The following is a 13332-nucleotide window of genomic DNA, read 5'->3' on the forward strand; positions in this document are numbered from 1 at the left end:
GACCCTTTGAAGAAAGTAATATTCTCGCTTGTAAAATAAGACATTTCTTGTGATTAAACACATTGTCTAAACAGTTAAGTTTAATTTCACCCCTGCATAATAAGTTCCAGACCTGAAGAGCAGAGTAATTACAACTAGAACTTGTCTGACAGTCTGACAATCTGTGCAGCCTGTGTTTGTCGGTATGAGCGCCGAGCCTGCTGCTGGATACGCCACAGGTTCTGTTCCAGCAGGCTACTACAGTGGTGCTTCTTACATACCGGGTTCTGCTGCTGGCTCGCCACAGGCTGCAGCTGGTCAGTCTTCCCTCCCAGTCCTCCCAGAAGACTTCCCTCCCAGCCTTCTGGGAGGGAAGACTGGGAGGTCTTCTTGTCTGAAGACAAGACATGACACACAGAGTTAAAATGGAGTCTCCTTTGCCAGTAATCTCCTGAATAACAATAATTGTAAATTAAACATTTTGTTACAAATAAAAATCTGGGAAGTGTGGTGTGCTTTTTGCATTTAGCTCTTTTCCCTCTGATACCCTGGATTAAACTTCCAGTGCAAACAACTAAGTGAATAGAGTAGCTGGTGAATGGAGTCCATCTGTAAAATTGACTGTTAGTATAAACACATCCCTTCTATGAAGGCCTCCGTGATTTGTTACAGAGCTTTAGTGAACAAATAAGATCATAGACACCAAAGAAGGCAGTAGTGAGATCAGGGAGACAGTTGTGGAGAAGTTTAACTGCAGCTGTTGATGCCAAGGATCACATCAAGAAGATTAATACAATGGAGATAGGCTTTGAGTGATATGTGTCACCATATGCTTTTGTCTGCCTACGCTGAACTCTTAATCACTGGACTGATTCAGAGGAGTGTCATTGTGACATGAAACCAACCCTATTCTTTAAAAAAATCATTGGCTGTCACACTGGAATCAGGCTTCGACCCCCACTAGCTGTTCGACAGTCAGTAAATGCAAATGGTAGTAAAGGTCCTAGACACACTGCATAAACAAATACACACTCAGCCACACACATCCTCTCGCACAAACCCCCCCTAGTTTCTGAGAACATCTCACCGCCACCACAAGCATAAGAGGCTGATAAAGACATCAAGCATTTCTATGCTATTTAACTAGCTCACCACAAATAAGCAAAATAGCTTTTGATGTCCTGAAGAACGTATCTGACGCATTGCAAGTGATTCGTCTGATGAGAGGAAAACCAAAAAGTATCATTTAAATAACGACACCGATAAGTATTTAAAAAGAATTTTCCAACAGAAATGACACCTAAACTTCCCAGTCCTTTATATTTTATGGACGCAGAGTCTTCTTTGTATATTAGTAGAAAGATGCCGTGGTTGAAGACACCGGGCAGGAAGAAGACCAAAATCTAAAGACCTAAAAGAGGTCTTTAGACATGCAGAGGACATGATTAAGTAGACAGAAAAAACCAAAACAGAAGAAAATACTGTTCTTTCTAAGTGGATAAATTAAAAGAATTGCAGACAAAACTCTTTACTTTCAAACTTATTTATTTGGTGAAGTAGTAACATGGCACATTTATCTAGTAAATGCTTAGCTGGCGAAAGAAATAAACATTTAACTATATTCTTTTTCATACTTATTATGATAATGCTGTTGAAATCCACACTTATCCATAAGTGGTAGCAGGCCTGTAAGCTGTCCAAAAAGCTCCCTGGAGGAAGCATCTTATAATGTTACATATCGCAAACATAAATTACTGAGAAAACATCAGTTGTATGCCGCAAGTGTAGCTTTTGTAAAAAGCATTTAATCTACTGAGTGCTATTTAATCTAAAGGATGTGAAGTAAGTGAATTGATATCCATGCATTTGGCAATAACAGAAAACAAAAGAACGTCACTAATGAGGTTATTTATTAGACACATGGGCAAATAACTTTATATTAATTATGTACTTTATATTAAGAAACATAAATAGTGCCAAGGCTCCAGGTAGACTACAGTTGTGTCTCTTAACTGAGGATTAAAAAGTCGCTTGGCTAGAGGATGTAACATGGATGGATAGGTAAGTGTATTTGTAGGTCAGCATGCATATGTGAATATGATATGATTTTAACTAAATAAATTTTTCTGTTTTATTTTTACTGAGCAGTGACAATAGGGCTGATTCTGATATTTCCTGTGTTCTTTCAAGCAAGGCATTTAAAGCCCCAACACAAGAAAATGCTGATTTTTGTTTTCTCTGCGTGTCCTCTTGAGGGCGCTGTGGACCCAGGTAAAAGCTGCAAAGCTTGCGCAAGCAGTCCAATAATAATTTTGAAAGTCAGAGGGAGGATTCCTGCGTCATGCATCGAGGATTAGATGCTGATGTGGCTTTAATGCCTGGTAAACACTTTCAAAACCTTTAATGTCACTGGAAATAGTACTGCATCTGTATTTCCGATTATTGCAAATGCAAATAGAGAACAGTTTCATTTTGCATAGATATTACACCCATGAAAGTCAGGTTTGACCTTGAATCACAAATTAGAGAAATGTTTTTATTCAGCATTCACTTTTGTACGGGTTAAGCAGATCTTTAGCTGTGAGTGTCACTGCCGTACTGTAAATTCAACTTAAATTAATCAGCCTCACAGGAATTTCACCAACTGAAGCTACAGCTCATGAGGATGGCCTCAAATGTGGGAGATGTACAAGTAGGTGTTATTGATGCTCCAGTCAGGGGGGAAGTCCTGCACAGCGTGGCTCTTGACGTGCCTCTGCATGGCGACCAGGCTGCTGCAGAACTCCAGGCACACGGTGCACTGGTAGGGCGCTGCGCCTCCGTGGGTCCTGAGGTGTTTGATCATGGCAGAGTAGTCCCGTGAGCGCTGACCACAGAGGCGACACTCAAACGGCTTCTCTCCTTGAAGCAAAGACAATGCACAGGAAGGAAGACATTTAAGGTGTTTGGAGGTAGGGGAGGTGCAAACTATGAGCATCAACAAAGGGTCTCACATTTATATTCCAGCATATGAGCTTTTTAGTCTGTTGTTGCTGTGAATGAGAGTATGCATCACTTCCGTAATTTTATTTTTCAGAAATGAATTGCGTTAGTGCGTGAAATCACCTAAACTGGGACACTTTTATGCTAATCATCCAGGTTTGCATAACTTGACTTCATGCCATTGTTCCACTTAGTCAAAGCAGATGTATTGGCTAACCATTTGCTACTAATGTCTAGATGTGGATAAAAATGAAATTGTGAAACATTTGAATGTTTCAGATTCCTTAAGTTTTGTTCTTAATTTATGTGGAGTGGTAGTCACTTTAAGCCAGGTTGCTATGTTTTCATATATATATATATATATATATATTTATATATATATATATATATATGAAAACATGGTTATGGTTGCTATATATATATATATATATATATCTTCAGAAAATGTTTTGGAAAAACAGAATATATATATAATATACTGCTTTTTTTAAATAAAAGCAGTCCTAATATACACTGTTGATTAACACGTCTCCTACTCATGGAAGATTGAGATCTGTCAGTTTCAGTTTTTCTGTTAGGTTTTCTGTGACATTAAAATGAGTGGAAAACTATGAGCTGGTTGGAAAACAACTATTACAGTGTTCTTCAGAAAATGTTCAACACTTTGGAAAAACAGAAATTTATAAGAGGCATTTTAAACAAGGTGCCACAGAGTAAATATTTGAATCACTACATACTTTACCATAATTTCTTTTACTAATACAATACAATAATAACTCCCCAACTTTAAAGTACTCAAACATATAGTATGTCACAAAAGTATTTCTTAGCCGTAGGACATTTTAAAAAATGTTGTCACGTTACAACCACAAAATCTGTGTGTTTTATTGGGATTTTGTTGGGTAGAAAGAGGTCAGGAGAGTAGTTAACAGTTGTACGAAAGAATGAATAACATTATTTCAACATATTTTTACTCCAGTCAGGGGGGAAGTCCTGCACAGCGTATTTGGTGATAATTCTACTAAAGCACTGAGTAACTATTTGTGATATCTGATTTAATTTGTTAAAATGATGTAATCAGACAAATACAAATATGAAGAAACTATTTTAAAGAACAACTTAAAAAACAGCGTCCTGGTCTTCACGATGCTGTTTGTTCATTAACAAACCTCCGAGACCTGAACAGGACATCTTTCTTTTACTGATAATAAATTTTAGAAAGGTGAACTCGAGGTCAGTTGATAGTCCTGGACTTTTATTTTATGGTGTCAGAGTAAAGAGATTGATTACAAAGTGTATCTCACTTTTTCTTTTTTGTTGAAATAGTGAGTAACTGACCTTACTTTTACACTTCACAGTTAACCACTTTACAACGATCTATCAAATAAACCCCTCCCAGCTCAAAATAAACCCATGTTTTAGGTTGAAACATGACAAAAACATAAATCTATGTGCATTTGTAAGAGTTGCAAGCTTGGCTCCAATCAACCAGAACAATAAACAATCATTCGATCCTCAGTGGTGTACTGACTCAAAGTATGTTTTTGAACTGTTAGCAATTATTAGAGAATTACCCGTATGAACGCGGTGATGTGTATCGAGCTGATGCTTGAGGCTAAACTTCTTTGGACAGTGTTTGCACTGGTAGGGTTTTTCTCCTCTGTGGTCTCGAGCATTCGCTTCGTGTTGCACAGCATCTCTTCCGCAGAACTGACATCCATCACAGTTTTGACCTGCGGCAAACCAAAATAGGCAGACAAAAGGACAGTTTGAAAGGTGTTAAGGCTCGTCAGCAGTGAAACCCATTTTTTCAAAAACTGCATATTACACACAAAGCCAAGAGTGCGCAACAGGAAGCACCACCTCAGACATTACTCGATGTTTTTAATGAATATTGGTATTGCTAATAACGTTATTATTTTTTTAAACAAAATATAGCAGGCAATCAAAGAGAGCAAATCAAATCATTGTTTATTTGGAATAAAACCAGTTGATTAATAAATGCTTCTAATAACAGAAATCTAATTAGCACCTGGTTTGATGTGTTTCTGGACTGCAGGCTTCAAATAAGAAATAGGATTTTATTTGAAAACGTCGTAATTAACCAATCTATTTACAGAGAGGATTATTTTTATAATCTTACCACCTCCAGCCGTTCTCATTTTATGTCACTGTGTTGAGGTTTTAAATTGTCTTTCATCAGTGATTATTGCATCTGCCCATTATGCTGCCTCCTAACTGAGTCTGTGCTGTAAACGGGAATTAATTCCTAGTCAATTCAACGTGAGTACCTTTTCAACAAACATAAAAGCTAAGTAATTATTGCTTTCTGACCTCACTTATTAAGCAAACAGGAAAAATATTTTTACTGTTTTGGAAGCAAAAACAAAAAAAAAGACTGCTATTAAAAAGCGATTTTGCAACCGTTTTCTCAGAGAGTGCATCTCTTTGTCGCATCCTGTTGCAAGAGAATAGACTCACCATGTGTAAGAATACTTTCCTGTCGACTTTGCATGCATATCTTCTTAAAAATCTTTTACAAAAGGTGTGATTTTTGAGGTTAAAGAAAAAAAAGTGCAGCCTCTTGCTGGCCTGTATAGTTGTCGGGTCTTTTTTAGAGAAATTGTACCCAGAAATTGTAGCTTATTGACAGGATGCTGAAATATGAAGTGGGTGTACTGTAGTGAGGGGAAAAATTAGGAGAGAAGAAACCACAACAATTGAACACTTACCACTTTAAAAAACACAACCTGCAGAAATCTGTCAGTTGCTTGCGTGTTTCCTGTCCAATGCTTCGCTCTGTGTCTCGATTCAAAATACCCAACATTTTGCACTGCTTGTATATATATATATGCTTGTATATATGTACACACACACACATTTTTTAGAAGTCTAAACTTCCATTTCTTAGCTTCAGCGCAGCATTTCTTCTTTTTTAATTTTTCACAGCTGCTGAAAAATTAAAATACTGCTCCATCATAGACCAGATAAAGTCTTTATCAGCGAGATTGTACACTTTCACTCATGCACTTGCACAAGCTTCCTTGCAGATCCTATGTGAGCTGTTGACTTCAGAAGACGTTATCCAAACATCACATATATTTTTTTTTGTCTAAGGACAAACCACGCTTTCGCTGCAGCACGTACTGTACTGTGTATATCTAGCTGTATCTAGTAACCACACTACTGCTCCTATTGCACCATGCTTTCAAAACCACAACTCTCTATCACTTTCCATTGCGTAGTTGCGTTGCTGGAGCCTGCTGAGGTTAAGGGTCACGCCAATAAGTATTTTACAATCTTGTTAAATTGACCTGTTTTACCACCGTCCTGTAGCTTCAGTGATAGGAATGTTCTCGTTGCATTATTATATATTACGTTCTTACCTAATTGTGTGGCGGCCGACTCCCGCAGCAACGGATCACAGAGGAGTCTTGAACTGCAGTGTTGGCACCTGTCAGCTCTTTCTTTCGCTTTCGACATTTCGGGATAACTGCGAGAAGCATATTTTGTTTGTTTGAGTCCTGCAGACGGTATGGTACAAATCACACATTTGTGCTAAAAGACAAAAATCTGCGAAAAAAAAAAGTTTTCTTTTATTAGAGAATATCAGTTTAGATGTAATTCACTGGGTTTTTCCTCCCCTACTGATTCCAACCATGGGATATTTATAGCACCGCTTCAGGGTTTCAGTAATATTTGCCTTGGGTGAAAATTTTGATTACAGGGAACAAGATAGTAAGAGACACTATAAAAGATCTTCTGTTCCACACATAGTCTCGTTTAGGTTCTGAACAGTGTTTCTGTGGTGTAGACACGGCCAGGCGAAACAAAGAAGATACGTTTCAGTGGGTGGAAAATCTTAAATTTTGTTAAGAAAGGGAGACCTGTAGGGGGCTTCCCCTTATTCATAGTTTGGTTTTATGTTGTGAAACACTTGAAAGAATTTGGCTTTTTTTTTTTTTTGCGTGAAAAAAGAAATTTTAAAAACTATTCTCAGACTTCCTTTTCTTCTAATATCAAAAAGTTCAATGTCAATAAAAAAAACAGACTAAAATACTGGAAAATGTCTGATTTGGACCAATGAAACTATTTGTGCGTGTCTAAACTTGGATCACGAGTTTCTTAAAAGAGACCGACAAATTTGATGTGGCAGGGAAGGGTTAACAGGTGAAACCGATCGAGCAGCAAAGTGCAGGAGGCTCAATCTCTCTCTCTCTCTCTCTCTCTCTCTCTCTCTCTCTCTCTCTCTCTCTCTCTCTCTCTCTCTCTCTCTCTCTCTCTCTCTCTCACGCACACACACCCGGACATGCGTGCACACACACATCTACTGAAGCAACAGTGAGTCAAGTACAATAACTGTCACAAAGGAACAACTGAGCAAGTCAGGGGGTTCTAAAATGAGTCTTCAGTAGGAAAAACATGGAGACAATGTGAGAAAATAAAAACTGAACTTTCCAAAATTATGTAAGAAGGCTGTCTTACCTTGTTTCCACAGTTTGACTAGTGTGGCTCAATTTGTTTCTCTTCAAAATGCCGTTCTTGATCATGCTGCCCATCCTCGAAGTCTCCGTGTACAGATTTTGAGCGTAGGGATGGGGGTGCAAACGTGAGTAGCCTAGTGCCGTGCTTTGAAGGGGAGCTTGAAAATGGGAACTAAGTAAAGGGAACATGTGTTGAGAAGAGAGGGGGAATGGGCATACCACAGAGGTCTGGTTGGGGGACTGAAGGGGATGAGATCCAAAAAAGTTAGAATAGTTCCCTGCAATTCTCATTAGGGTGTTCAGGTGATTCCCATTGTCCCACATGTTTGTAGGGAATGCCCATGCAGAAGAGAAAGAGGATCCGCTGCTGTTGGGCCTGGTAATGACACTATCTCTGTTGCACCGGGTCGGGGACAATTTTGCCTTCCTTCTTGGGGATTTTTGGTTGGTGGGGACGTCCGTAGAATCAGCGATTGAAACATTTTCCATGATGATGCCATTTCTAGGCTTTTCTACCGGGGAGGATGTTTTTTGGACTTTGTTCTCAGGAACTGGTCTAGCTTTTTGCTTTTGATCTTTCTCTTCTACACTTTTATCTTCCTCTGTGAGGTCTACTGCTCCTCCGTTTTTATCCTCTCTGGCTTCGAGACGGTCCAGCTGCTTTTGGCACTGGTCCTCCAGTAGCTGCATTTCTAAGACCTGGGCGGCTCTTAGCAGCTGCTGCAGGTCTTTCACTGGCACTTCAAGAGCTTGAGTGTAGGTGAAGTCTAGAACTTGCTGGAAGGTGCGGGGAGAGAAATACTCCAATGTGCAATGGGCTGGGCTGTCTGTGTCACCTTTGGCTAGGTGCTGCGCTAGCGCTCTACTCGCACAGGCTAGAACTAAGCGGTGCGCCCGAAACGTTTGGCTCTGCACCGAGATGATGGCATCGCAAAGCGACCCTGATTGACGGAGGACATCTGCCTGTTGCAGAAAGTGGAAGTATTGGGTGTTGTTGATTCGGATCATTTCTGAACGTTCTGGAAATATCGGCGAGGTTCTGAAAAAAGAAAACCACAACACAAGACGTGATCAGATGATTGTACACTGTTAACATTTTTCTCTGTTGCCTTTCTATGGAATGGAAATCAGTGTCAGAAAAAAAATGTGTTTGCTGTGGGTTAAATAGTTTTTCCCCCTGCCTCCAAATTTAGTGTTGTTTATGGGGAGAGTCAAGACACATTGCACATGAGATTTAATAATTATAAAATATTTAATATCGATTTTTTTCCCCATCCAGTACGCAAGTGAATGCTCAAAATTTTTTAACGCTCCACAAAGACTAAAATGTAAAAGATTTTCTATATTTCTGCAATGAGATTTTCCTCAATCACAGCAATGTGTGTTATCAGGCTCAAACATGCCGCTTTGTGAAAATTTACTCTGCCAAATGACACTTTTGATATTCGCACAGTGCATGTGCACTCTAAAAGCCGCAAAGCCCTAACAGTGTCTGAAACCATGACTAATGACTGTACACTCGAGAAAACATGAGTAAAGTTTAAAAGTCAACAACAATAAAGCTGTATTTAGGTGAGACAGACATCAAATGCAAGTGTGCAGGGGTGTAATATGTAAATATCTGCATATCAAACAGAAATATTTGGAATTTTGCAACTAAAATTGAAAATCCAGAGATGAAAATGTTGCTGCTGTGTGTTTACCAGCTGCCTAGAAGGCTGTCATCTTGAAAATGTTTGAATTTATAATGCATTGCTGCTTTTCCAAACGGAAGTCAGAAATTGTCTGCGGCACGATTTTAAACAACTTCAGTCATTTCACAGTTTGATCTCTAACTATGATGGAAAAATTGTTAATTAGAAAATTATTTTCCGTAAGTAAAGCATTCGGTGCTGTTCTCTAACATCAGACATCATTTAATATAGTTTTTTTCAATTCCCATGTTGAAAAAGAAAACAGCAATACGTTCAAAGGACAAGTTATTTTTTGCAACAGTCTGGTATTTGTTGATTTTTATCTTTGCCATCTTTGCTCACATACACACTGAGCACAGTCCATAAATGTAGCATCGAGAGTGAAAGTGACACTAGAGCAACTTTATACATACTGTACACCAGGGTGATACGCAAGCTTAAGGTTTCACTTCAGTGTACACTTGATAAAAGGAAGAATAAATGTCATTACAGCAGATTGTAAACGTACAATATCAATAACACTCATTATTCAGTTGTACAGAATATCGTCTGTGCAAATGAATGTAAAATTTCCCCGAGGGTAATTTTTGCCAATGTGACATAAACGACTTTTCTACGTGTTCCGCATTTTGAAATTATAACTCATTGATCTGAAACAAAATATACTAGGAATATACTACTTCTAATAACACTACTACTACTACTACTACTTATTATTATGATCATTATCATAATATTTATAACAATAATAACAATAATAATAATAATAATATTGTTGGTCATTTGAAGCAACATTTTCCAAAAACCTTACAACTAAAACATGCCTTAGCCTTTTATAGCTTTGAAGCAAATTAAAAGTTTGGAATACTATGTCTTTCTGTATTCATTTTTAATAAACTTTACATTCTCTTTAATGTAATTGTTATGCTTTATTCTAATGACTGAGACAACTTTTTTATATTCCCTATGACTTTTCCCTCTTTGAAACCACGATTAATATAATTTGAAATAATAAACTCTGTAGAAGGCCTTCAAATCAAAATCAGCTTAAGGATTGCACTTTGCTTTTTTATCAGACATTAACTAATAAACTACATTTTCAGAAGTTTTTTAAAAACTATTTAACTTAGAAAAAGAATATAACGTACCACATTCAAATCCACAGTGCACTCCTGCATAGTTATGTCACAGTTAGCTGGTGCTTGAGCTCCATTCAGCTGCAGTACAGTAGAATCTAAATGCTTACACAGGGGAAAACCATGCATGCATTTGTCAGATTTACACATCCTTTTACAGGACATGAACTCACAGTCATCCTCCCCGCAGCGCGCCTTTAGAGGATTAAAGTCAAATGAGAGAAGACTCATTTGAAAGACTCCGTGGGCTACAGTAGAGCACAGTAGAACCAATTTTCACTAGATTTTCTTCAGAAAAATAAAAGGGTGCTAAAAACGACAGAGGAAGAGCAAGTGCAAGTTCTTGTGGTTTCAAGTCGCGGAAGATGAAAAAAGCAGAAATCTGCACGAATGAGGCACTTACCGGGTATTTAGTGAGTTTTCTCCCAAGAGGGTGATGAGCTACCCTGCATCATGACTGTACAGTGACTTCTGAAATGTTGGGGCACAGGTTGGTCTGTGGGACAAGGTGGTTTCCTCTTTGTCTTCACAGTACCTCCTCTTCAAGTCTCCTATTGGTGCATTGATTATAGAGTTCAATGGCTTGTTTCATGCTACAAGAAAGCAACTTTTTGTTTTATTAACCCACATGTTATAAAACTGCTGTGCTTGTTTAAAGTGCAAGGAAGTTTGTATTATCAAAAGCAAAAGTAAAAAAACCTTCTCTCTTCCTCTCTCTCTGTCACACACATACATGCATGTGTATACATATATAGATGCCTATAAAATTATATATATATATATAAATAAACAGATATATAGATAGGCAAATAGATATAAATGCAGAAAGGGAGAATTGCTAACAAGGGAGAGGGAGAAAAATGGGGACAGTGGTGGGATATTTGTGTGATGCTATATATCTGTGAAAGCCGTAGATGGTTTTCTACCCCTGCAGCCATTGTGTGCTGGTCACTACATTAATAGAGTATTCTATGCTGTGACAGAAACCACTTGAAAGTGACTGGCCTGTGACAGGAAACATGCAGGCCAAAGCCCATTGGTACTGACATACAGAGAGGGCAGGCTTGCAAACGTGCACCCTCAAAATAGAGATGTCTGCTTTTTTCTTTTGTCAGATATGTCAGATGTTAATGTGACAACCTTCATAAATAGGCCAACTGTAGAGAGATGGTCACTTACACAGACCACAGCGGTTGGCTAGTCCTACATTAGGTTTTTTGTAGCTTTTTGTTTAAAACCGGTGCATGCAGCAAAATTATTAATAACAAGTTGAACTTGCTGCAGGAATCTATTTCCATCACATTTCATTGTGTTATTCTCCTTTGATTGCACAAAATAACTTTGTTTTGTCAAAACTGTATTTCTTTTTCACATTAAAAAATTTTAAAGTACTCTTTTGACAGTTTATCTCAAAGACAAGCACAAACACTTCACCCAAGCACTCGACAAACATGCAATAGTTTTCATGAGCTTTCTGTGTAAAGTTCAGAATTGAAAAGTAAAACCTTAAAACATAAACAGAACCACTGAAGCAGAGGAAAGACAGTTTACCTGTCACTTCCAGAAAATATTTGTTTTTGAGAAAGGTTTTTATTTCTGGATTTTTACATAACAGTTCCAGATAAAAAAATCTGTTGTCTTTTACACACAGTAGGTGATCAACATTGTGGAGCACTCAACTCCTGAAGATGCGCCACTCTTGTCTTAGTTGAGTTTAATGCAAATAGTAATAAAAAAAAAAGACGGCAAGAAAAGACGTTGAGCACCTTAAAAAGCTCCGGCAGGAAAAAAGACAGACTTTGGTGCAACCAAACCGTTGTGTGATTGAGCAAAAAAAAAAAAAAAAAAAAAAAAAAGTGTTGTTGAAGAGGAAACAAAAAGCATACAGCAAATACCACCAGTAAAGATGCGATCTCTGCAGTTTTTACGTCAACAATTTGGAGCATGTTCATTGCACAACAAGAGCAGAGGGTTCAACTTGTGAGTTTGTGAAAATCTGAGTAATATAGGAAAGTTTTGGCCTTATGATAAATATGTTTGAGGTGATGGAAAGTTTGAGAAAGAGGCTCTTTTTGGATTTGTTTCTGTTGTTGGTTTTGGTCAATAAATAAGCCACAATGTGAAAAATATATTGCATACATTAAATATGAAACTTAATTCTGATATGAACTCTAATGAGTAAATTTCTATCAGTATTATTAAATTAATTGGATTTCAAACTATGCAAAACTCGCTTTCAGATTACCAAAAGGCTCCTGGTGCTTTTCTTTCCCACTGTACCTTCTGTCACTCAGTGCTATTTAATACTGCAATGTGCTTCTTTTTGGAGTTTGTATAAGTTTTCTATTTTTTGGTAGAAAGTGGTGTACCATCTTAGTCCGAGGTCCTGGACCGGATTTTTGTTCAGAGGTGATGAAACATAAGCCTCTAAACAGTGTTTGTGTCGAAGGTTTTTGACCAACTGGTTTTCAGTGTTTATTTCTTCTCCAGAACTTTCATTGCATCTGTGTATCAATACACTTTTTATTCTCTCCTCTGTTTGACTTTGTTCATCAACACTTCTTGTGCAGTCCTATTACTTTCAATGGCATGAAGTCATTTTTCATAAATATTTACATTTATTTTACACATAAATGTAAATATGTGTGCCAATGAGGCCTGTCCGTCAAATGAAATATGGGTTTTAAAAAGCTTTAGCAGATATCAAAAAATTGTTTTTATTAAGCCCATATTTCTGTATTATAGTCTGTTGTCATATTCTTTTCTGAAATGTTTTGTTTGCATTACTAGTAAACAAAAAAATCATAATAATTTACAGAAAAATTGGCTTGAAAATAAGTAAGTTACTGAAATTAATTCACTTTACAATAATACACAAACGTATTAAATATGACTGTAGTCAGCAGAGCATTATAGTTTTAAAATGTGGTATTTTCGGAAGCTACGCATTATTTAATAGCTTAACAGAGTAATGTATGTATTTTTAAGCTACTTCAGACTACATTCCCTCACAATATATGAGATAACGATGTGAAACAGCCACACAGAACTAGCAGA

The 13332-nt window shown here is 37.5% G+C and overlaps 2 protein-coding genes across 2 annotated transcripts in view; one reads left to right on the forward strand and one right to left on the reverse strand.

Annotated features, from left to right (window-relative positions):
- The window catches only part of LOC129371390 (G protein-activated inward rectifier potassium channel 4-like), a 45841-nt gene that overhangs the window by 5677 nt on the left and 26832 nt on the right, over positions 1–13332 (forward strand). The gene's annotated exons all lie outside the window — the stretch shown is intronic.
- zbtb32 (zinc finger and BTB domain containing 32) lies at positions 1553–10758 on the reverse strand. The gene is made up of 5 exons (XM_055047979.1): positions 10679–10758; positions 7447–8484; positions 6348–6454; positions 4536–4694; positions 1553–2880 (listed from the first exon to the last, which is right to left on the reverse strand). Exons 2-5 carry the CDS (start codon positions 8451–8453, stop codon positions 2651–2653), a joined length of 1503 nt encoding a protein of 500 aa, XP_054903954.1. The 5' UTR covers positions 8454–8484; positions 10679–10758; the 3' UTR covers positions 1553–2650.

Source organism: Poeciliopsis prolifica, unplaced genomic scaffold (assembly GCF_027474105.1).
Source record: "Poeciliopsis prolifica strain line A6 unplaced genomic scaffold, Auburn_PproV2 SCAFFOLD026, whole genome shotgun sequence".
In the NCBI taxonomy this organism is placed as follows: Eukaryota; Metazoa; Chordata; class Actinopteri; order Cyprinodontiformes; family Poeciliidae; genus Poeciliopsis; species Poeciliopsis prolifica.

Bases quoted from the DNA above. Each gene is read 5' to 3' on its own strand.
- zbtb32 (XM_055047979.1), bottom strand. From the start codon at position 8,453: ATGATCCGAATCAACAACACCCAATACTTCCACTTTCTGCAACAGGCA. The intron at 4,695-6,347 runs GTAAGAACGTAA...GGTTTGCCGCAG, and splicing joins GTCGGCCGCCACACAATTAG to GTCAAAACTGTGATGGATGT. The intron at 2,881-4,535 runs GTAATTCTCTAA...CTTTGCTTCAAG, and splicing joins ACATCACCGCGTTCATACGG to GAGAGAAGCCGTTTGAGTGT.